Source organism: Silene latifolia, chromosome 4 (assembly GCF_048544455.1).
Source record: "Silene latifolia isolate original U9 population chromosome 4, ASM4854445v1, whole genome shotgun sequence".
In the NCBI taxonomy this organism is placed as follows: domain Eukaryota; kingdom Viridiplantae; phylum Streptophyta; class Magnoliopsida; order Caryophyllales; family Caryophyllaceae; genus Silene; species Silene latifolia.
In genome coordinates, this window is record NC_133529.1 from 416,576 (window position 1) to 438,070 (window position 21,495).

Here is a 21,495-nt window from a genome sequence, read left to right on the forward strand (position 1 = left end):
TCAGATCGCTCGAAAAAACTCTCTTTTATATATATATATATAGATTTGCCCGCTAGCAACTTGTCATAATTCAATAACTTGTGACGAAAAATATCCGCTATAAATGAGAATTTAAAGAAAGAGAGGAAAACGAGTCCGTACTCCGTAGGGAAGGGTGGGAGTTGGGTATCCATAAAAAAGAAAAAAAAAAGAAAAAAAAAAAAGGAAAAAGTAGGAGCCAAAGAGGCGTAATCCCCAAAATAGACGATAGAGAAGAGAGAGGAGAGTTGAGTATGTATTCGACTCGGACGACTCCCATTGTTGGTAGAGGCAGCAGTACCAGCAGCAGTACCAGCATCTCCACAACTGCTGCTGTTTCCTTGTTCAATCACCCACACTTTATCATCAACTCAAATTCCTCTACCCTTTCTCTTATTTCCAGAAGAAACCACAATCCTTTTACTAATAATAAGCTCCTTTTAATAAGACCCAAACCCAGACCCAGACCTCCTCTTACTTTCTCCCCTCTCATGCAAATGCAAGATTGCACGTCTGTTGTTTACCTTTTTTTCTTTTTTCTTTTTGTTTTTGTTTTTGTTTTCGAGTATCATTCACATGTTATTACTGTTTATGTTGCAGGGTTAAAATGGAGGTTGATGTGCCTGTTTCTGTAGCCTATAACTGTTACTCTGACCGCGAATCTATTCCGCAATGGATGCCTTTCATTTCTTCTGTCAAGGTCCTTACTTTACTCTATTTCTTCTTACGCTTGGTATTCTAGCTATAAGCCTGTAACAGGATAATAGATTTATTATAATCTTCTGCATATTACGTTTAGGTCTTAGAAGATAAGCCTGATCTATCTAGATGGACCCTCAAATATGAAGCTTTCGGTCGTGATATTCAGTTCTCATGGCTTGCTCGAAACCTTCAGGTACTAGTCTTGATTAATTACTACCCCACCTTCTTCTCCGTCTTCGTCTTATGCTGCTTTATTTCTCATCATTCCAGCCCATTCCTAATAAGAAAATTCACTGGAGGTCTCTTGAAGGTCTTCCAAACAGGTATCAACAACATGATGCTCAATTCCACTTCACGCCTTCCCTCCTTCAACCTGCCTTTATTTTTCACTAATCCCCCTTTTTTTTTTTGTTGTTCCAGTGGTGCTGTTCGTTTTTTCCCAAAAGGTTCTTCGTCATGCCTCATTGAAGTAAGGATCCCTTTTGCATCATCTGCAGCTTCTTTTACAATTTGTTTATCTTGTGCCGCCTTAGCTCTATTCCTTTGCTTTGCAGTGATACAAACTTGCTGTATTAACTTCTTCTTGCTTCATTAATTGTCAAGTAGCTACCAATTATTGCATATGGGTCATCTTTCGTGTTTTCTCCATTGGCACGTTGCATATATGTGAACCCCCTTGTTGTTTTTGTTCTTGTTCTTTAGGAAGTCACCAGCCAAATAGTCTTCTTTGTTTACTCCATAATACTCCGTAATATCAGTTTGTCTACCATTTTGTGGATCAGAAATAGATCTCATTATTCACATTGGAAGTATTGGATTGCCATGGTAACCTACCACTATCCAATACATCTCATTGGAGTGTCCTTTGGGCCCAAGAGCATTGTGACTTGGAGCAATTTTTCTGTTAGTCTTGAAAAGCTGAGCTTTCTGCCTCAACCTTGTTCATGAAGAACCCAAATTTGTCAATTAGGGTAGCTGCTGATAACTCATTGTTAGATCAGGTTTCTTTTACGGCCATAGTGGGTTTTAGTACATCAAAAAGCTAGAGGTATATCTACTTATGGAAGGCTTCTATGAATCAGGCTGTCTCTTGAATGTTCATAATTTAGGGTAGGTAAGTCCTCATCATATTACAGTTAGCTCAGATTAGTGAAACTGTGTAATAGTTCTTCACTAACTTCTGCCTGGTTTATCAGATGATAGTTAGTGTAACCCCTTAGCTCTTTGCACAATAATTATTTTTTGGTTTTGTGTTAATACTCCCTCCGTTCCCTCTCCCCTCTGAATTTATCCCAAAACTATTCTCATTTCTGAATTTAGTATAAGAAACTGCACATCAAATATTCCCCCTAGATAATAAACTACCACCATGACAACATTGTTCCCATTCTCTTTTATTCAATGGGTAGTGTAGGTAATTTATCACTTTTCCTTAAATCACCCAAAATGGAATAGGGCAATAAAAGTGGAATGAAGGGAGTACTTTTTTGTGTGTGCATGATGAAGTCTTGAGTCCCCTATGATGCTATCGTTCTACTATTTTATCAGTTGCTAATTATTTGACCTGTTATTTCTCAGCTGACAGTATCTTATGAAGTTCCGCAAATTTTAGTACCCGTCTCATCAGTAAGCTTTCTGGCCTTCAAAATTACACATATGTTAATCCCGGTTGGTAGAAACAGATGATAGTAGAAGGATGAGCTAATTGGGAAAAAAGGCCGGTTGATTGGTGGATCTTTGTTTCTAATTTTTTTATTTTTGTTTTCTGAATGTTTGTACTCACTAATTACAGGCGCTTCAACCTTTTCTCCAAAGCCTATTACTACGAGGTTTGGAAAGATTTTCAAATTTTGCAAAGAGCCGTCGTCTAGACACAACCTCTTGATGCCTGACTCTTTGTATGAATCCTGAGTCTACTACCTAGGATCCATTAGTCCTCACATTCATCTGTGGTCTAGTATTGACATGTTGTTATGGCTCATGGTGAGTGGAGGCTCTGATCATTGTTTGCAGGCAGTAAATATATTAATTGTATCACAAAGAGATGTTTCCAAGTTACAGAGTCTGTTTTATTGTTTACAGTTTATACCTGAATGTGAGTTGTGATACATGCGGCAATGCCCCGTTCGTTGACAATTGTTCTTACATGTCTAAAGTGTACACACTCTGTATCCCACATTTGTTCCCCTGGATATACTTATACTGTCCTGACACTGGTAATTTGAATATATAGTTATGGTTCTGGTGATTCATTAATATAAATACTGTTGTGCTGCACTTTTAATTGGTAACTGAATGATGTCAAATTGTCAATCAGTGTATAATTGACTTGCAGATGTTCGAAGCTAGTAGATTCGGAGCATTCCGAACTGGTATGACAAAATAGAACTAATCACTCAAATATAATCACAAAAATAATCAATCCCTGGTATATACACATGAGCCACAACCAATTTAAACAACTAAACTTGAGGAAACCTAACAAAACTGAGCTGCTTTTTTCTAAATTCTTACTCGAGCAATGTTTGGGTAGGAATATGTTCGTATCAATCATCACACAGATTGTATTTACAGAGCGGGGAATAAGAGTCAATGATCATGGTTGGCGTCAAGCATGTTTTGCAGAGTGGTCAAGGCTTCAGATGAGAGGCTGCACTTGAATCTCTGGCCTTGTTGAAGATCTGGTGTAGAAGAAAAGCAGACGACGACAACAGTGAGATTGTCGAAGGTGTTGAGGTTCAAGGCCTCTCTCACAAGCTCCTTTGCACTTTGTTGTGGGTCTCCGTGCCGTCTCAATCCCCGACGCACTACCCTGACTGCTTGTTGGCTTGACATCACATCCCAGATTCCATCACACCCTATTATCAGGAACTCGTCGTCTTCTGTCAATATTATCTGTCTCACTTCTGGTTCTGCAATTAGGGTTGAAGCAGTACCGTTGGGTAATTTCATATCCCAGTCCCCCAATGCCCGAGACACTGACAGTATTCCATTTAGGTATCCATCCTCCACATATCCTCCCATTTCTTCCACTCTTCTCTTCTCGCTTGCAGTTGTAGGTCTGTGGTCTTCAGACATTTCAATGGCCTCTCCTTTCCGACACAGAACTGCTCGACAGTCCCCCGCATTAGCAACCAGCAAGAGCCTGATGAAGACAAAATCAACAATTTGGAATGAGACAATGGAAACAAGGAAAGGTCACCCAAGTCCCAAGTCCTGTATTAATTACCTTCCTAATACGAAAGCGGTCAGAGCAGTTGTCCCTGAAGAGGAACTGATGGTGCATTCGTCAGCTAGGGCTAGATCTGCAAGTAGGAAGGCTCTGGAAATGCATTTCTTCACCCCTCGAAGAAATAATTCGTCCAAGTCACACGATTCTGGAAAGCCAGCATCGTTGAAAAATATTCTCATCACATTTTTCCTAACATAAGCTGCGGCTTCAGGTCCTCCATGACCATCAAAGACCCCATAGAAAGCACTGGGGTTTGGACATCTAAACAGTGAGCCCATATGCATGGCAAGATCATCAATCATTATGTGCTCATCCTCCATAAACCGACGTGGCCCGATGTCAGCAAAGCCTCCTGAGCGAATGGTTGGGACAAACGGCATCACAGTAACACCATGAGAAGTATCTGAGGTGCTTTTACCCTGAAAAGAGACGGAAAAACAGCAGTAGTATCAGATGCCTAACTTTGAAGCGTTAACACAATAACAGTAACACGTGATGGTTGTAAGAGGAGTAGAGGACACAATTTGGCAGAATGAAACCATGTATACCAACCTCAAAAGTTAAGCTTGGACAGTTGGAACATTGTTTGTTGACTAGTAAAGTAAAGCTTTGGGGAAAGCGGTTTGAGTTTAGGAATTGGTGAGGTTGACAAGTTACAGGGAGAGTCTTGAACTTGTAACAGATAAAACTTGAAATCCTGAGCATAAGAGGGTAAGGTTGGGTGGATATTATTGTAAGAGGACCAACTCTTGTTATGTTTTCAAACATCTAAATGAGAGAATCTGTAATAACCAACCTATAAAGATTATCTTAATTAAGGTTTTATGAATCCATGGACACTGAAAACAAGAGGTTAAATGAAGCACTCAAATACAAGTATCTAATAATTTTGCATCCTCTACGTCAATCACAACCACAGCATACATGAAGATGAAGATGAAAAACCAAGAAAATAATAAAAAAATGAAAAATAAGAAAGCAAGAAGAAAGCATACGATTAGAGAGGAAGAAATGAGAGCATCAAGATTGGGAAGAGAAAGGAGTTGAGTTTGTGCACGCATTCTGGTTGTGATCACAATTCACAAACGGAGAGATGATGGAATTATTAATTAATAATAATAATAATTACACAAAAGATAGAAAAAGGCCCTTGTCTTGTTGATGTTTTATACAGTAGTATTAATTAATTAAAATTAAAATGGGGAAGGAAATAGTAAGATAAGAAAGGTAAAGAGAGAGAGATGATTAATTCAAGTTGAACCCTTCAAGTTAAACCCAAGGTTGATTTAATTTTAATATACAAATGAATAGTATTAGACGACTCTTTCTTTTTGTGTTTCTTAGGGGGGTGGGAATGGGATGACTCGTTTCGTTTCATGTTTATCATCATTTAATTATTTATTTAAATCCTAAATAATTAGTCTCGTCTTGATAGGAAAATCCCGCCTTGCACTCCTGTTACATGACATAATTGTCATCCAAATTGCTTGTACAGGTTTGTTGAAATTGAAGTACTCTGTATTATTATTATTATACTGCCAGCGTGCACCTCAACATTTGAACCTCCCATTAATCATTAATCAATCATCCAAACCACTATTTCTATGATCTAAAGATAGGGCTGGCTCATTTTGTATAATTCCTCTCTGCTTCAAACTTGTTATAGTATCCTAGTTAGTAATTAAAAACTGCAGCTGCTTTTGGCTTTTGGGACTGGGTATAAGTTTAACAAGCAAAGCTAAAAAATTGTCAACCACATAAAGTAACCAACCATAGGGGGGACCTTGTTCCATAAAATACTTTCACAAGCAAAGCTAATTTGCCTGTTACTTCTCTCTCTCTCTTTCTACCTAGTAATTTGTTATTATTGTCAGCTTCTAGAGCTTTTGGTTATCCAAATCTTGACTTACCTTGTTCCGACTGCAAGACTGTCAAATATGGAGTAATCAACAATATTTCTGACTGCCAAACTATAACTAGTCATTGTTTAGAGATGGTTTTAGGTTCGCATGTGCTATAAGTAGGCCTAATTATCCTTTTCTAGCATCACCCCAAGATTACTACTTCATACTCACTATGTTACCTCCCACTCTTTGTCGCCCTCCAACTAGCCTATTAACGGAATTCAGTTGAGATGTGACAGTATAACAGGCAACATTATGAAATCTCCAGCATTTTTTTATAAAAATATTAATGTTTTGGGTATGAAATGGTGTTCTGTTGTCTCAAAACAACATATTAGCAAGACAATGTAATGAAAATTTTCAACTTAGGTCGCTGAAACGACAGTTGGAGAGGGGATGCTAAGTAAATAAGTTCAGGATAATTGCTGACTAGTAGAATTAATTGGTTTAATTAAGGAAAATCAAGTAGTAAGATTCGATGTCATGCTTTCTGCTTCGTAGGCAATGGTCGGAGAATATAATTATATATAAATATAAAAAAGGAAGGAGTTAAGGTAAGTTGGGTAAATGCAGTAAGTAGTGGAGCAGGGAGGACAAAGAAGAGCATATGAAAAAAAAAAAAAAAAAAAAAAGAAGAAGAAAAGTAGCAAGTGTAATGGGTAGAACATGGGGGTTTTTAATTTTTAGCCCACAAAGATCCCTTGTCTGTGGTTTCTGGTTATTCTACTTTCCTCCCTTTTTGCCATTAACCGTCTTCTCTGCAGCATCCACTCATCTAAAAGGAAAAGGAAGCATGCCTATTTTCATATGGGTCGGTTTTGGCCCATTATTATATCCTCCCCACTAACTCCAGTTTCTACTGTCTTTCTTACTTATATACATCTGCATTTGCATTTTGTTGCTGAGCTCTGGATTCCTTTACTACATTCTGCATGCTTTCCTCTTTACCCCTTTGCCTTTCTACACTTGGCAACTGCGTCTAAGAATATACTTGTTTTTTTTGTTAGACAATTCTATTCTTCTCATCTAAATTGCCAACTTTTTTGTAGTGGAGTTTGATGGCGAATATCCATCTGCCATTGTTATTTTTACACATTATTGTATTCTTTTGCGCTACATGTTCCGATGCTAGACACCACAAGCACACATTTAAACGACACAAACACTCACAATCCCATGATTCTCCTCCAGCATCAGGGATTTCTATTCCGCCTACGTCTCCGCCTCAAGAACCAGCTGATGCACCAATCTATAATGATCCTAGCGGTGTTTTCGATGTTTTGAGTTTTGGTGCAGTAGGAGATGGCATTGTTGATGATACTGAAGCCTTCATGATGGGTTGGGATGCAGCTTGCAGCAACACTGATACTGCAACTTCTGTCTTACATGCTCCTGCAGGATATACCTTCATGATTCAGTCTACCATCTTCACCGGACCTTGCCAAGCTCACATCATTTTCCAGGTATTTGTTTCTGTTTCTTTTGTGAGAAACGATAATATAGCTCGCCTCGTTTATCTTTTTCCTGATGATCTGCTCTGAAACAGATTGACGGGTCCTTAGTGCCACCTGATGGGCCTGAAGCATGGCCACATAGTATGAGTAAGCATCAATGGCTGGTGTTCTTTAGACTAGAGGGCATGTCACTTGAAGGAGGCGGGCGCATTGACGGGCGAGGCCAAAAATGGTGGGATCTCCCTTGCAAGCCTCACAAGGTTCCATCTTTGTGCTCTTGTTACGAGAATTCCCCTTTGATGTTGGTTGTATCTGTCATTTTGTTCCACTGAAACATGGAAGCTGAAGTTTACATATTTGTTTCACGTATACAGGGAATCAATGGAACAACAATGCCCGGTCCTTGTGATAGCCCCATTGTAAGCTCCCATTCAATCTATTAATAGTTTTAATACCAATGAATAAATTTTAACGCAGCATTTTACTGTCATCATGTAGGCCATTAGGTTCTTTGAGAGCTCCAATTTGAGAGTCAAAGGACTAAAAATCCAAAATAGTCCTCAGTTCCACTTCAGATTTGATGTTTGCCACAATGTTCATATAGAATCCATTCACATAACAGCTCCCACCTTGAGTCCTAACACGGATGGCATTCACATCGAGAACACCAACAATGTCGAGATATACAATTCCGTAATTTCCAACGGTTAGGTTCTTAATACCAAACGTGTCATACCCCCCCACCCATCTACTTATAATTTTCATAAAATTGTGGTCCTCTGTACAGGGGATGACTGTGTTTCAATTGGCTCTGGTTGCTATGATGTAGACATCAGGAACATCACCTGTGGTCCTGGTCATGGAATCAGGTACTTGCCTTTTCCCTACAGACAACCTAACACTCTTGTGGCCGAAATCTGACATCAATCATTTGCTGTTTAGTATTGGGAGTCTCGGAAACCACAACTCTAGAGCGTGTGTGCAGAATGTGACAGTCAGAGATTCAAAAATCAGAGTATCGCAGAATGGGGTACGGATAAAGACATGGCAAGGGGGCTCAGGAGGGGTGTCGGGGGTGAGATTTGACAACATCCGTATGGAAGCAGTTAGGAACCCCATCATAATAGATCAGTATTACTGTCAGGGAAGAGGATGCAACAATGAGAGCTCCGCAGTGTTTGTGAGAGACATAGTGTACTCGAGTGTTAAGGGGACTTACGATGTAAGGAGCCCTCCAATGCAGTTTGCGTGCAGTGATGCGTTGCCTTGTGCCAACATTACACTTGCGGATATAGAGCTTCTTCCAGCACAAGGTCAAATGGTGCTAGACGCTTTCTGCTGGAATGCTTATGGCAGCTTGGACTCTCTCACTATTCCCCCAGTCACATGCCTTCAACAAGGCGACCCCCCGCAACCTGTTTTGCAAACCACCTTTGATCGCTGCTGAGTGTCAATCAATCAATCACATTGTATATACTCCGTTATTTGACAAAAAAAGAATGGTGTGTCAGAGTCACGGTGTTGATTTGTATTCAAGGTGTAGCATATTTTAGTCTACTCCTCAATCCTCATCTAAACGTTAATATGCATTGTGACCTGTAAGTTATCTAGAGCTATTTATGGTATTTTGATCAACAACTCATCTTTGCCCGGGAAATACTCCCTTTGCCTCCAGTGACTTAAAATTTGCTTTATATATAATCAACCAAACCACCTGTTGGATGTTGGATGATGGATGGACGGATAACGGATGATAAGTTTCACGGATGAGATTTTAAAACCACGGAACTCGACTTGAACAAGATCCATTGCCATTTCTAGTTATGCCTACTATGATTCGTTTTGTAGGACATCAGGACATGTGATGTTTTAAAAATGCACACTAAAATGAACGTTAACGCGTACTTTAAAATGAGTGTTGCACACCATATAATTCATTCTTCATGAGCAACATTCAATAACATGGTAGATGATCTTACAATTAGTCTCATTATAAAACGGATATGATATATCCGTCTAAAGTGAAAGACGGGTTTAATATGCTTAAAATGGTGATATTTTTGGACCCCGCCATACAACTTGTTGATTGTCTTATGCTTTAAGTTGGTGGATATTTGACCCGTCTATAATTATAGAGGATTTGTGATGATCTTAGGCTCGTTTGGTTGCTCACCCAATTCATGGGAATTCTAAAATCCCATGAATTGGGATTTTTAAAGCTTGTTTGGTTACCCATTTTTTTGTAAAATGGGGGAGTTTAAAACTCTTAGGAAATTCCAACTCCTACCTAATGGGGAATTTAACTACCTACCCCCCTCATTGGTCATTGGAAAATCCTAAGAAAGTAAAACTCCAACATGGCAACCAAACGGATTATTGTAATTCACGTGAATTTTAATGTAGGAATTAAACTCACGTGCATTGCAAATTAACACATCAATGTAATTCATGTATCAACCAAACGAGGCCTTATAATAGGGAAAAGCAACAAGAAAAGGAAATAAAATAATGTAAACAAAAAAAAAAAAAAAATAGTGGTCAAAATTATTATTTAAAAAAAAAACTCCATTTTTATACAAAATACAAATAGTTGTTTTTGGTGTTAGAAAACCAAAAAAAAAGGGATATTAATTCTACTAGTGAGGGAGTAGGCATTTAAAGGGTTTTCACGGAAGAAGAAGAAGAAGAAGAAGAAGAAGAAGAAGAAGAGGCGTAGAAATTAGAAAGGGAGTCTATTGAATCTGTCCTCTTAAGGTTTAATTCATTCAGGTTTGTTATTCACAAATTAAATTATTAGTTGTATGTATGTATGTATGTAATTCCCAAAACCCTAGGCTATCAATTTTTCCCCAATTCCATTGTAATTTCTTCATCTATTTTATTATTGCACTGCTTTTCTTTTTAATTAACCTGCCAAACTACTACTATTACTTACTACTTTGTATGTGAATAATACAATTGTCTCTTCTCTTTCTGTTCAGGTGATATTCGTGTATAATAATAATAATAATGGCGTTACTCTTCAAGGTCTGTTTTTGTCTATCTTTCTATTTTCATTCTCCATCATAAACCCTAGGCTATCAATTTTTGACTATGTATATGTTGTTGGTCTTCATTCTCCTTTGTTTCCACAACACAATTGCTTTGCCTTTTTCTTCATAGGATCTCAACAAGCTATCCGCTTATCGAGATAGGCGATTTCCTGGAAACCAAGAAGAATTTGAGCAAGCTTTGAAGAATTCCATTACTGTCTATGTTGGTAATATGTCCTTTTATACTACCGAGGAGCAAGTTTATGAGCTCTTTTCTAGAGTTGGTGAGATTAAAAAGATAACTATGGGTTTGGATAAGAACTCTAAAACCCCTTGTGGTTTTTGCTTTATTTTGTAAGTCCTAACTCTTCTTCTCTAAAACCCCTTGTGGTTTTTGCATCATTACCACTTTATTATCAAGCATGTCACTTCTTTTGCAGGTATTATTCCAGAGAAGACGCTGAAGATGCTGTCAAATATATTAGTGGAACCATTCTTGATGATCGCCCCATCCGTGTTGATTTCGACTGGGGTTTCCAAGAAGGCAGACAATGGGGACGTGGTCGAAGTGGTGGCCAGGTCTGTACCCTTCTACTCCCCTTCCCTCACCCTTTCCATTTGCCACACTTCTTGCCACCTTCGTTATTAATTTCTTCTCTCTTTATATTTCAGGTCCGAGATGAATATCGTACCGATTATGATCCTGATATCCTTTCTTATGACTAGACTTTCATGGATCACCTTCTCAAATCTTTAAAGCTCTGTTTTGTCTGATCAGTCATTTAAATTTTTCCTTTGATTTTGATTCTTGTGAGTTGTGACCTCGGAGGCAGGTCATCATGCAAAATGGTAATAACCAACCCTCACTATACCGTATGAGCGTATAGTATTTGTTTGGTAGTTGGTACTTGAAACTCGGCTCTCCTTGAAGAACAGAACTCATTTTTTATAAAATGTCAGCTGTGTAGACATATATTAACGTGTATACAAATTTTGTTCAAAATTGGATGCAAGAAACAATACATTCAAGTAATTACCTTGACTAGTTGTACGTAGAGGTGGTTATGGAAAATTGGTCCAACGAGAACTAGAGGCACAGAGGACACTTGTAGACTACGGTGCTGGTTCTCTGGGAGCTTTTCAGCCTGTAATGACACATAATTGTAAGTCCTATATTATTACTACTCTGAGTGTGCTGTTTATTTCCATATTTTGGATCTGCATCTGAATTATCAAGCCATGTGCTAAACGTGCTGATTTGCGATTTTTGCGTTTAATTTAACATGATATGTGCTAGTTTGTGTATTACTGTGTTATGCATATCATACTTGCATGGTTCGGTGGTTGGACGAACCTCAAGCCATATCGTGCGTACTACATGTAATTTACAATGTGTTTAGATTTAGACCCTAGAGGCTCAGCTTGAAGATGTTAGATTTATAATACTCGTATAACAGCAACAACAACAACATTACCCCAGTGCCTCAATGGCTTCCGCAAATTGCGGGGTAAGGGGGGGTCGGATGTGCTCCCGCAAATTTATAATACTCGTATATGAACAAAAAAATTGCATCTATTATAATCTCAAGTGCGGGATGTTAAAAAAAATTCTTCATGCAGCATGGTTATCATATTGGCTCGTTTTGGTGTTTGGCTGTTTGGAATGCTCTGTTTCTGTTGGATTTGCAAACAAACATAGGAGGTGTTCTTAACCATTAATGGAATGTGTTAGGTTAGTATCGTGACATTGTGTTTCAGAAGCAAACAGAATTACCGAAGCAGTTCCATTGCGTATGGCGGAGAAGTTGGTAATTAGGTTACTGAGAAGGTTGTCGAGTGAAACCTGTGATATTTAAATGTTCTAGCAATTACCATTACTGAATATAGCATTTTTTACATAGGTGATGCATCTGTAATCTACACTGGAATTTAGACTAGTACTAGACTTCTAGACAATCTGTACCTGCAAGAAATTGGATAATCTAATTGAGTAATTTCTTTAGTGCCTTTAATGTATTAGTGAAGACAAGGCTTTGTCTAGTTGGTACACTTTGTTTATCTGCTACATGGTTGTGCAGATGGAAGACCTGAAAGGAGCCGTGGTCACGGAGGTTCTTACAACCGACAGGGTAGAGGTAGTAACTATCTGCCAACATTTTCATTTCTTAAGGTCGTTGGTTATTAAATGGGAGTTTTTTTTTTGACATGTTCTTAATGCTGTGTTTTGGGGGCTGAAACAGATTACCATCGGAAGCGGCAACGTGAGGATGAGCGTCAGCCTACTGAGATATCAAAGAGAGCTGACCGTGAACCTCGCGGGAATCCCGATCCTGAATCTAGACCAGTGAGTTATAATTGTTTGAGTTATAATTGTTTTTCTTTGTTAGCTCTAGGGAGGGGTTGTACCAGTGGCCATGAGACAAGAAAGATAAGGGTTCATACGTAATGGTTTGTTCATTTGACAGTATTGTAGTACAAATTCAAATGATATCATTGGAAGGGTTTCATTAAATTTCTGGGTTAAAAAAGGGGTAGACGGCAATGAAACATTAACTTGGGTTTCTGATCAGATAATCCTAGAAACATGATATATGTTGCACTCTATGTTAATCAATTTAGGCATTGTTACCCCCAGAGTTATTTGGTGGATGCATAATTATTCCATTTACATAATACAGGAGAAAAATCCTCGTTTCCGTGAAAGAGGAGACTCTGATGAAGACGACGACGAGAGGAAGCATCGAAGTTAAGCCATTGTTGAAGTAGGTAGTAGCACTTCTGGTAGTTGAAATCGAAGATGGAAAACTGTCTAACTGTAGCATTTCAGATTCAATTTTTTTTGTTTTTAGTAATTTGCATTTGCTTGGATTTTAAAAAAATTCCCCGAGACTTTTGTCAAGCAAGAAGTTGCGCAACTTTTCTTATATGTATAATCCAGCATTCTGAAGTCTTCAGTACTCAAAATGGGGTCATTTTTTTAAAGAAATCTGCAATTCTGATGAATGAGACACCGTAATAAATTTGTTAGAAAAGATAGCATTCAACATTGGCATGTGTTTACCTAAATGAGATGATTCAATGGTGTCTTCATTTGTAGAACCCTGTAACCAAGCATAGACAGACAGACAGACACAGACAATGAATTAGATGGTGAATCAGTGTGTATGTAATGGAGATTTGGTGGGAAAGGAAGCAATTTTATAATAATCCTGAGATTCATATGTTTGTTTAAATTTGTATTTAGCATGATTGGAGCTTGACTATAGAAAACAAAGCAGGAATGATTAAGCGTAATTGATCCAATCACTTTATTTGGGGGGCAAAGGATGCTGAAATCTCACACTTTATTTAATTGACGACGTTGACACTTTGAGAAAACAGCCAAGGATATGCTCTCGTATTAGAAACATCACACTCCAAACACTCCGTACTGAAACACTATTGATCCTAGACACCCATCTAATAATATACTCAACTCCTTGGGTCTACCAAGTTTAAGACGCCCTCTTACGGGAGGAAGGGGGGTCATTTAATTGTATTGTAACATTAAAGGGGTTTTAATTTAAAAATAATACTCTATTGTATGTGATAATTTAAATATGTCAAGTAATAGAAGACAATAATAAAAGTGTGAATTATTCATTAAACAATTTCACGGTTTTGATGATGGATGATTATTCAACCATTTCTTATATGTTACATGAAAAACACAGAGAGCCAAGATCATAAACAAACAAGGTAGATCAAATCAAATTAAAGCGACCCAGGAGTACGTAATCAAGCAGCAGATGGAGCAGTGACGTAGTTTAGAGGAGCAGCCGCAGCAGCAGCAGCAGCCTTGGATAAGGCCTCTTCAATGAAAGGCTTCATGTCAGTTTCAAGTTTGGGGGGATTGTAATCCAGAGTAGGATCCTCATATATCTCCCACCACCTCTTAACAAGCATCTTTATATCCTCTCTTTCCATGTTCTCTTCCTTCCCCGTGTACCTCCACGGCTTTGATCCCGCTGCGCAGTAGTGCACCACCTTTATTTTGGACAACTCCACCTTCTCCGGGTGCCTCCACAAGAAGGCCAGCACAAGGTTGTACTCTATCGGCAGCACCTTCAATTGGTCATTGAAGTAGCCGTTTAGCAAATCCTGTTCCGCAAATGAGGTGGGCCGGGTTTCGTTGAGCGTTTTCAGGAGATCATGAAAAGTGGGGATGCTGGGCTCGAAGGCAAAGAACCCCGCGTTGAAGTATATTGATGGAGGTGGACCCAGCAGCTCCGCGGTGGGCCACTGCACCTTGTCCGGACACTGCTGGCAGTATCCTATGTTATACTGAGGGGTTTTACTCCAAGAGGCCTCGCAGAAGCAGTCCATGACGGCGTAGAAATAGCCGCCTTTAGGAAGATCAAATAGATGATCTATGTTGTCCAACACTTGTATGTCCCCGTCCAAGTATATCAACCTCTCATACTCTATAAACTGCGCATCCATTCATTCATTCATTACCAAACATATATTGATTGTTTAAAATATGACAAAGAATGAATTAGATACGAGTATACAAATATGAAATGATAATAAAGTAGGTGTAGGTACGTACCTCCCAAATACGGAGCTTAGAGTAGTTGATGACATAATAAGCATGCGCAAATTGAGTATCATTGTGGGGAGGGTATATGGGTTTAATCTCCCTTACGACACAACCCTGAGCAACCAGCATACGACGGTGCTCCTGAGGGACGTCAGGGAGCACAGCCACTAGTAAAGGGTATGCCGACTTAACCTTCCTCAACCCCTTGGCTAGACCCACTACACCCTTGACGTAGTCTCCCTCCCCTGCCAAGAACGTCACATAACCCCGACTCCCTACTCCCTTTATCGTCGTCTTTACTAATTCCGCTGCCATTATTATTATTATTGTATTCAATTGCTTGGTTGTCAACCCAAGTTTATTAATTATTATTGGAATAGAGAGCAGATTACTATCAACTATGAAGGTAATAGATAGATAGTGTCTGTTTGGGTTGTGTGATACCAATCAAGAGGTGAGGGGTAATTAAGCCATATTTATAGAGGAGAAGATGTATGACTCATTTACTACGTAATTAATTAAAGGGGCTAAATAAATATTAACGTGAAAATATATAATAATAATAATAAAATAAAAGCAAGACAAATACTACATACGTACTACGGTGGTAGAAAGTAAAAGGAGGAGTGTTCCTAATAATATTTATTATGCAAGGGGGCCGGGCGTTGGGCGTTTCTAGAACATACACGCACGTATGAGGGTGGATCAAAATGAAGAAGGTAGGTTGCATGCATGCATGAATCGCATAATGCTGCTGCTCTACAAGACTACAACACACTATAATCCATCACCAACCTAGATAGGGGTACTTGTAGTATATATATGTAGTACACCTCTCATTTATTCGGAGATAATTCCTCCCATTCGCACCAAAGCTGACATTCACTTTTTTAAAATGAGTATATGATGATCTCTTCTTAACGTACTAATGTCTATGTTTTCCTAGTGTATCGGATTATATCAACAGCTTCGTTAATGTCCTATTTTTGTCAACTTTCATCATAGATACACTCAAAATAATACTCATAATATTCTACGTATAATATATGGATTAATGTTTACATTGTTAATTTGTTACAAGTGTTTTTGAAAAATGTTTTACTAAATTATATTTCAAAATTTTAGCTTTTTTTTTGTTACAAATTAAAATTATACGTATTTCAAAATACAAACATGAAGAATGTCCATTTAAAACACCGCAAAAGCACGTACGGAGTAGAAAGAAGAAGAAGGGGTAGTATATTTTTAGTGAAAACTAGTATGCCATTGAAATAAGTCGTGTATTATACTTAAAACTTAGTCATATTTTGATTTGACTTTTGACTTAAAATATCTCAAATTAGTTAGGATGAGTGACCGACATGACTAATAATATCTTAATTTTCACTTGTCATTTGTGATGTATTATTTCATCATACTCATTATATTATTTTACTCATATTGATTAAAGTAAGTTTTCTTGGACAAAATGATCATATTATATATTATTCATAATTAAAATACTAGTAGCGTTTGTTTACAAGGTAGCTGAATGTGTCTATTATTGGACTGTGTCGTCCACTACAAAACCAGAGCTCCACAATTTTGTGGCCCAAATTCATTAACCCATCCTTGTTTCCATTACAGGTCGGCCAACTTGTCTACATCAACGCTCCTATTTTACACATAATATGTTTCATGCCATTTTAATTAATTGTATTTTCAATAAAATAAGAATTGCATAATTTTTTTACTAATAACAGGCATCTTTATTATCAGGACATAAACTTCACACCAAATTTGATCATTTCATAAGGGTTTAAATTGCACTCGAGTGAATGATTGAATTAGGTTTAAACCCGTGAAATTCTCGGGTCTGTTCTGACGAATGATATATAGAAATAATTTAAAAACTATTTTTGTGCGTCGAATACTATAATTTATTGTATGATTAAAGAGTAAAGTTAGTACCATATCTTTATATAGATTAAATATGATCAGAGTTAGAAAGCATGATCAAACTATTAACTCATTTACTTGATGCAGCACTAGGATTTGTGTATGTTAGGGCCATTTTATACCGAGTGGTTGACATAGAAAATGGTAAATCCTGTGCAAAGAGTCTTATTAGACATTTGTTGCTGAAATGAAATGAAAGTAAAAGGGGATGAACCAGTTAAGTCACTGTCTGAAGAACCAAGTAGAAGATTATATCTATAAATAAATCAACTATTGGAAGCTTTTAATATTATCAAATTGATCCTATGCAAATGCAATCAGGTATCTGACACATAATCTTTGCGGTTTCTTATCACACAACTTTGAATTTACAAAATTTTGCATCACGTATACATTTGTGTAAATTACATGGTAATATCTACAATTATACCTGGAGTTAGAGCCACTGGCTCGTGTAGCTATTCATGTACATGATAAATCGTATGGTACTAATTTAATTTCGGACAAATACTGGCATTTGGATTTGCGACAGAACCTGTATTCACAATTCACATGATCTGAGTTAGAACCTCATGAGCTATAATTGCTAATACTACTCAACACAAGTGATGTTATGCACATACATAAATGAGTATAACAGGGCTGTTTGGAGACAGGATCTTGTTCTATCGCTGGTGGAGATTGCCCATATAGCATTTCACAGCTCATGTCTTCAAAATCTGAACAAACATAAAGAATTAACTGTGACAACTGACAACAATGAAATGTAAAGATGCAGTTTGTTTTCAGAGATAGCAGTTTGGTAAGTCAAATTGTTTCCTGTACAGTCTGCACTTAAATACCTTAACTTTTGGGAAGTATTCTGTTTGAATAATAAAAAGCCACGATGGTGAAGAAACATACTTGGGTTCATGGTTAGTGGAAGCCCGAATTCGTTGGTGAAGAAGTCTTGTGTGGGAATTTTGCACATATTAACACACATTCCTACACATCCACTGTTTTCCAGGTACCTTTGTGAGAGAAAATCACAAACAATATGTCAGTAGTTTAATTTTGAACCAACGTCACGTACTTCAGAATGAGACATAAACTTACTAGAAAAGTTGGATGTAATATTGTCTTACACAAATTCTCATTTGTGACGGGCAATAACCATGACAAGTTTGTGACGAGTCAAGTATTACCCATTTGGGTAGATAAAAACAAACCATTTGTAATTTCCTAGGCACTCTTACTTTTGACTTATCCAGCCATGTGGGTAATACTTGACTCGTCACAAGGGAGACTTACTGATTATCTTAATATAGCGTTCCAGAGTGGTTGCATTTGTCCCAGCTTTCATTACATTACACATTCAAGTGAGAACATATTTAAGTTAGACTACATTCTACCTGCACTTCTTTATGCGCACACCACTTCTTTGCTTCACTCCATCTACTTCTACTTCAATGACCTACACCAAGAATGAGTTAGTTGTTAGAAATTTCATTCTGCAATATGCAGAAATGCAATGCTGCCTCCAATCAGCAGTATTTCCTTGTGCTCAGGTGACAGCATGCAGAGGCACATTGTGTATATACAGTGGTCTGAGAGTTCTTGTAGAGGCACAGATTTTGGTCCCAGAGCCACCATATGAATTGCCTGGGATCATTCATAATAGTACAAGGGTGTGAGTATATCACCGTGTGTGTGTGTGTGCGCGCGCGTTTGTGTGCGTGCATGTGTATATTCTACTGAGCATCAGTTATACATGTACGTATGCCTTTGGCTGAAATTATGTGCATGGAAAATATTCGTTGGATTTGATTGTGAGATCCTTTGCAATTGGAGATGTGAGAGCTATATTCAGCTGAGGTTAGCTTTTGAACTACTCTATAAAGTCGTGTGTTATCCTCGCAATGATTTATCATGATACCAATTTGTCAAAGTCTTCTCCTATTTGTGACAGTTTCTTCTACTAGTATAAATTTGATTCCCAAACCTGTGTTTCACGTCAAATATTTGTAACAACATGCATTATGATATACTAATGATCACGTGAGAAATTAAAGCTAGGGAGTAACAGTGCTACTGTTAAATGCTAATATCAAGGGAATGGGAATGGTGCAGGGTAGCAAATTTACCTCAGAAGGTCCAACAAGCCAATGGAAGAAAGGCACGGTCAGAGCTGCATTGAACTCAGCAGCCCATTTTGTTGGAGGAAATAATTTTCTGAACTGTAGATATGAAACCAGAATTTACTCAGACACTCGCGCAAAAATGTACCGGTATTTAATGGAAATTAATTGCTCAATTTCAGTGGATTATATGCTACGCTAGGTGTGTTCATAGACAGTTTTGAATGATGGAATGTTCCAACAAATGATTTGTACATGACAAAGACAATACAACTTTGCACTGTCCACATTTATCAAATGCTAACGCCAACATCTTGGCTCCACACACAAAATTAAGAAGAGAGGGATAAACCTGAGCAGGGGCACCAGGTGGAAGCATAGACAAGAGCACCTCCCTAACAACCTTCTGTTGCTCCAGGCGTGACCTTCCCTGCATTACTCTCCTTGACACGTCCACGAAACTCTCATAGTCGTGTTTTAACCATCCGACGTTGTCAGCCTTCATACTGGGATTTGCTTTTCCAGAGGCAAACTTTTCCATCTTCCTAGCAAATAGAGTCATAAACACCTTTTCAAAGAAACCATCCTTGTACACGGTCTTGTGCCCCATGGGCGCTGGCTCCCCTGTTGGTTCCGCTATCCTACATTGTGGTGTCATCTGTTTTATCCTAATTTCCTTACATTGTTTTACGTGGCAAAAACTGAAACTGGTTTGTGGAAAGACAGGTTGGAAGCTCAACAGCACCATTTGGCAGCAATCAAATGATGTGAGTATTTAGAGACAGGCCTCGGTTGAACCTTGAGAATTCCCTCCAAACAAAAATAAATATTCAGCAAAGGCACCTGCAAAAATCATAGCAACTGAATGATGTCAGTATGTCACACATATATAAAACAATATAGGTAACAGCAACTAAGGTGAACACACTAATCTAAATAATTAACTGATTTATCATATGTGGGGACATATAGTTGATTAGGCATTTCCTATAAGTTGAAGTGGAGAAGAGGAGTGAATTAGGTGGTGAAGTTGATCCACAAAAGCTATGTAGTAGTGGATAGTTGTCAGGCATTTCCATGATTCCATCTCTGGAAATTAGGGATTCATGAGCTAAGTAGCCGCCTATTTACTTGAATGTATAAATATGATAAGTACGGAATACCTCAAAATAACCAACACAATTGCTAATCATCCTAAAATTCAACATGTCCAAAAACAGAATTACTTTTCTGTAACCAAAGACCATTAAAGAGTTGTGATCAATATCTTTATATACTGATCCTTGAATACATTATACATAGCATAATTCTCAGTCAACCAATGACTAATCACTAATCGTGTACAGCGTAAAATACGCCGCTTTTCATTTTAAGCCAATAATAATCAATCTCTCTAATTTCTCCTTGAGGTACAACAATAAAAAAACTAATATTCCAATTTCTTGGTTCATAATAGGAAAGACATTATAAAACCCAGAATTCACAATGAAATAAAGATAAAGAAGAGAAAACAAGTAACCTTGTTTCACGGCCTCCTCCTTCTCTTCTACTTGTGCTGCAACTCAACCTTTGCTACCAGAAATCCCAACATATTAGGATTGTGGATAAGGAGGAATTAAGCTGAGCATCCCTCTCAAACCGGCCCGGCCCTATCTTGTAAACCACGATAATTAATTTGGGCCACAAAATTGTGAAACTTTGATCTTCTACTTGATGGGAATTCAGTCCAATACACGCAATCAGCTATCTTAAAAACGGTCATTATGTTCCCTCCAAAAAAAAAAAAAAAAAAAAAGAACGGTAATTATGTGTCAGGCCCGTTCGGGATTGGGCCAGGTCGGATAACTATAATGACCCCATATGTTTGGGCCTATTTAGCGAGCCCAAACTCGGGCCTTATAGGCTAAATCAGGTATTTGGGCTTTTTATGCTCTAAAATTTACATCCAAAAAAAAAAAGGGTATTGCTTTTTCACATACGCCTTTTACTCTTTCACATACTTAATTTCCAAGGTTACCCTTGTCATTTCTTCATCCTTTTCCCCAATCAATTATTTCTCTCCCTTCCCTAATCCCCTTCACCATTAAATCACCCCCACCCATCTCCATTAACCACCACACACCTTCATTAACCACCATCTCGCCGGCTGCACTCCCCACTCCCCGCCACTATGGCCGACACCAGTCCCTGCTCCGACCTCGGCCAGCCACCCCTGCACCGGTCTCCCTTCCCCTTGCGACTGCCGCACTCCCCTCCCATCCCCCTGCGATTCCGAGTCCGGCTACCACCGCACAACCCTCCTTCCCCAGCCCACCACCGGCTACCACCGCCACCATTATTATTATTATTATTATTATTATTATTATTATTATCTTTTATTATTTACTCAAATTCGATTAATATTCATGACCTCTAACATAAACAAGCTGCTTGGCATTAGCATGATAAAGAATCAAACCAAACTGGTCCAACTCCAACTGCACCTTTTCAGAAACCTTCTTTTTAAAATCCTTAAC

General features: G+C 38.2%; 6 protein-coding genes and 1 long non-coding RNA gene across 8 annotated transcripts; 4 read left to right on the top strand and 3 right to left on the bottom strand.

The window, feature by feature from the left end:
- The first annotated feature begins 178 nt into the window (after positions 1-178).
- Positions 179-2,982, top strand: LOC141652431 (uncharacterized). Its single transcript, XM_074459886.1, has 7 exons — positions 179-529; positions 619-718; positions 818-913; positions 991-1,043; positions 1,141-1,189; positions 2,299-2,346; positions 2,513-2,982. The coding sequence occupies exons 1-7, from the start codon at positions 273-275 to the stop codon at positions 2,603-2,605; spliced, it is 696 nt and encodes a 231-aa protein (XP_074315987.1). The 5' UTR covers positions 179-272; the 3' UTR covers positions 2,606-2,982.
- A 34-nt stretch (positions 2,983-3,016) lies between these two features.
- LOC141652432 (uncharacterized) lies at positions 3,017-4,810 on the top strand. The gene is made up of 3 exons (XR_012547203.1): positions 3,017-3,092; positions 3,295-3,717; positions 3,826-4,810. It is a non-coding gene; the product is annotated as an uncharacterized LOC141652432 (long non-coding RNA).
- LOC141652430 (putative protein phosphatase 2C 2) lies at positions 3,245-5,294 on the bottom strand. Its single transcript, XM_074459885.1, has 3 exons — positions 4,948-5,294; positions 3,950-4,371; positions 3,245-3,865 (listed from the first exon to the last, which is right to left on the bottom strand). Exons 1-3 carry the CDS (start codon positions 5,011-5,013, stop codon positions 3,310-3,312), a joined length of 1,044 nt encoding a protein of 347 aa, XP_074315986.1. The 5' UTR covers positions 5,014-5,294; the 3' UTR covers positions 3,245-3,309.
- Positions 5,295-6,759: 1,465 nt separating this feature from the next.
- On the top strand, positions 6,760-8,810 carry LOC141652428 (polygalacturonase At1g48100-like). Its single transcript, XM_074459884.1, has 6 exons — positions 6,760-7,319; positions 7,403-7,570; positions 7,685-7,729; positions 7,809-8,016; positions 8,098-8,179; positions 8,253-8,810. Exons 1-6 carry the CDS (start codon positions 6,915-6,917, stop codon positions 8,755-8,757), a joined length of 1,413 nt encoding a protein of 470 aa, XP_074315985.1. The 5' UTR covers positions 6,760-6,914; the 3' UTR covers positions 8,758-8,810.
- A 1,082-nt stretch (positions 8,811-9,892) lies between these two features.
- On the top strand, positions 9,893-13,328 carry LOC141652433 (nuclear cap-binding protein subunit 2-like). Its single transcript, XM_074459888.1, has 9 exons — positions 9,893-10,079; positions 10,292-10,337; positions 10,473-10,696; positions 10,783-10,921; positions 11,015-11,048; positions 11,395-11,505; positions 12,421-12,477; positions 12,583-12,686; positions 13,021-13,328. Exons 2-9 carry the CDS (start codon positions 10,320-10,322, stop codon positions 13,090-13,092), a joined length of 759 nt encoding a protein of 252 aa, XP_074315989.1. The 5' UTR covers positions 9,893-10,079; positions 10,292-10,319; the 3' UTR covers positions 13,093-13,328.
- A 654-nt stretch (positions 13,329-13,982) lies between these two features.
- Positions 13,983-15,364, bottom strand: LOC141652434 (galactinol synthase 2-like). Its single transcript, XM_074459889.1, has 2 exons — positions 14,934-15,364; positions 13,983-14,812 (listed from the first exon to the last, which is right to left on the bottom strand). The coding sequence occupies exons 1-2, from the start codon at positions 15,237-15,239 to the stop codon at positions 14,120-14,122; spliced, it is 999 nt and encodes a 332-aa protein (XP_074315990.1). The 5' UTR covers positions 15,240-15,364; the 3' UTR covers positions 13,983-14,119.
- A 1,760-nt stretch (positions 15,365-17,124) lies between these two features.
- On the bottom strand, positions 17,125-20,688 carry LOC141652426 (beta-carotene isomerase D27, chloroplastic). 2 transcript variants are annotated; one of them, XR_012547202.1, is made up of 7 exons: positions 20,499-20,565; positions 19,332-19,822; positions 18,986-19,078; positions 18,254-18,503; positions 17,766-17,872; positions 17,486-17,581; positions 17,125-17,397 (listed from the first exon to the last, which is right to left on the bottom strand). XR_012547202.1 is itself a non-coding variant. In XM_074459882.1 (7 exons), the coding sequence occupies exons 2-7, from the start codon at positions 19,725-19,727 to the stop codon at positions 17,351-17,353; spliced, it is 801 nt and encodes a 266-aa protein (XP_074315983.1). In that variant the 5' UTR covers positions 19,728-19,822; positions 20,499-20,688; the 3' UTR covers positions 17,125-17,350. The 2 variants fall into 2 exon arrangements, 1 of the variants encoding a protein (XP_074315983.1); XM_074459882.1 differs by having other exon boundaries at positions 18,254-18,315; positions 20,499-20,688.
- Between the last annotated feature and the right edge of the window lie 807 nt (positions 20,689-21,495).

Excerpts from the sequence above, each read along its gene's own strand:
- LOC141652426 (XM_074459882.1), bottom strand. The coding sequence starts at position 19,727 with ATGGTGCTGTTGAGCTTCCAACCTGTCTTTCCACAAACCAGTTTCAGT. Across the intron at positions 19,079-19,331 it reads CACCTGGTGCCCCTGCTCAG|TTCAGAAAATTATTTCCTCC; the intron begins GTTTATCCCTCT and ends TCATATCTACAG. Across the intron at positions 17,398-17,485 it reads GCCCTGTTATACTCATTTAT|GTTCTGTCGCAAATCCAAAT; the intron begins GTATGTGCATAA and ends TTGTGAATACAG.
- LOC141652434 (XM_074459889.1), bottom strand. The coding sequence starts at position 15,239 with ATGGCAGCGGAATTAGTAAAGACGACGATAAAGGGAGTAGGGAGTCGG. Across the intron at positions 14,813-14,933 it reads CTAAGCTCCGTATTTGGGAG|TTTATAGAGTATGAGAGGTT; the intron begins GTACGTACCTAC and ends ATGGATGCGCAG.
- LOC141652431 (XM_074459886.1), top strand. The coding sequence starts at position 273 with ATGTATTCGACTCGGACGACTCCCATTGTTGGTAGAGGCAGCAGTACC. Across the intron at positions 914-990 it reads GGCTTGCTCGAAACCTTCAG|CCCATTCCTAATAAGAAAAT; the intron begins GTACTAGTCTTG and ends TCATCATTCCAG. Across the intron at positions 1,190-2,298 it reads CTTCGTCATGCCTCATTGAA|CTGACAGTATCTTATGAAGT; the intron begins GTAAGGATCCCT and ends GTTATTTCTCAG.
- LOC141652430 (XM_074459885.1), bottom strand. The coding sequence starts at position 5,013 with ATGCGTGCACAAACTCAACTCCTTTCTCTTCCCAATCTTGATGCTCTC. Across the intron at positions 4,372-4,947 it reads TCATTTCTTCCTCTCTAATC|GGTAAAAGCACCTCAGATAC; the intron begins GTATGCTTTCTT and ends GTCTCTTTTCAG. Across the intron at positions 3,866-3,949 it reads ACCGCTTTCGTATTAGGAAG|GCTCTTGCTGGTTGCTAATG; the intron begins GTAATTAATACA and ends TGTCTTCATCAG.
- LOC141652433 (XM_074459888.1), top strand. Across the intron at positions 10,922-11,014 it reads GTGGTCGAAGTGGTGGCCAG|GTCCGAGATGAATATCGTAC; the intron begins GTCTGTACCCTT and ends TTTATATTTCAG. Across the intron at positions 12,687-13,020 it reads CCGATCCTGAATCTAGACCA|GAGAAAAATCCTCGTTTCCG; the intron begins GTGAGTTATAAT and ends TACATAATACAG.
- LOC141652428 (XM_074459884.1), top strand. The coding sequence starts at position 6,915 with ATGGCGAATATCCATCTGCCATTGTTATTTTTACACATTATTGTATTC. Across the intron at positions 7,730-7,808 it reads GTCCTTGTGATAGCCCCATT|GCCATTAGGTTCTTTGAGAG; the intron begins GTAAGCTCCCAT and ends GTCATCATGTAG. Across the intron at positions 8,180-8,252 it reads GGTCCTGGTCATGGAATCAG|TATTGGGAGTCTCGGAAACC; the intron begins GTACTTGCCTTT and ends TTTGCTGTTTAG.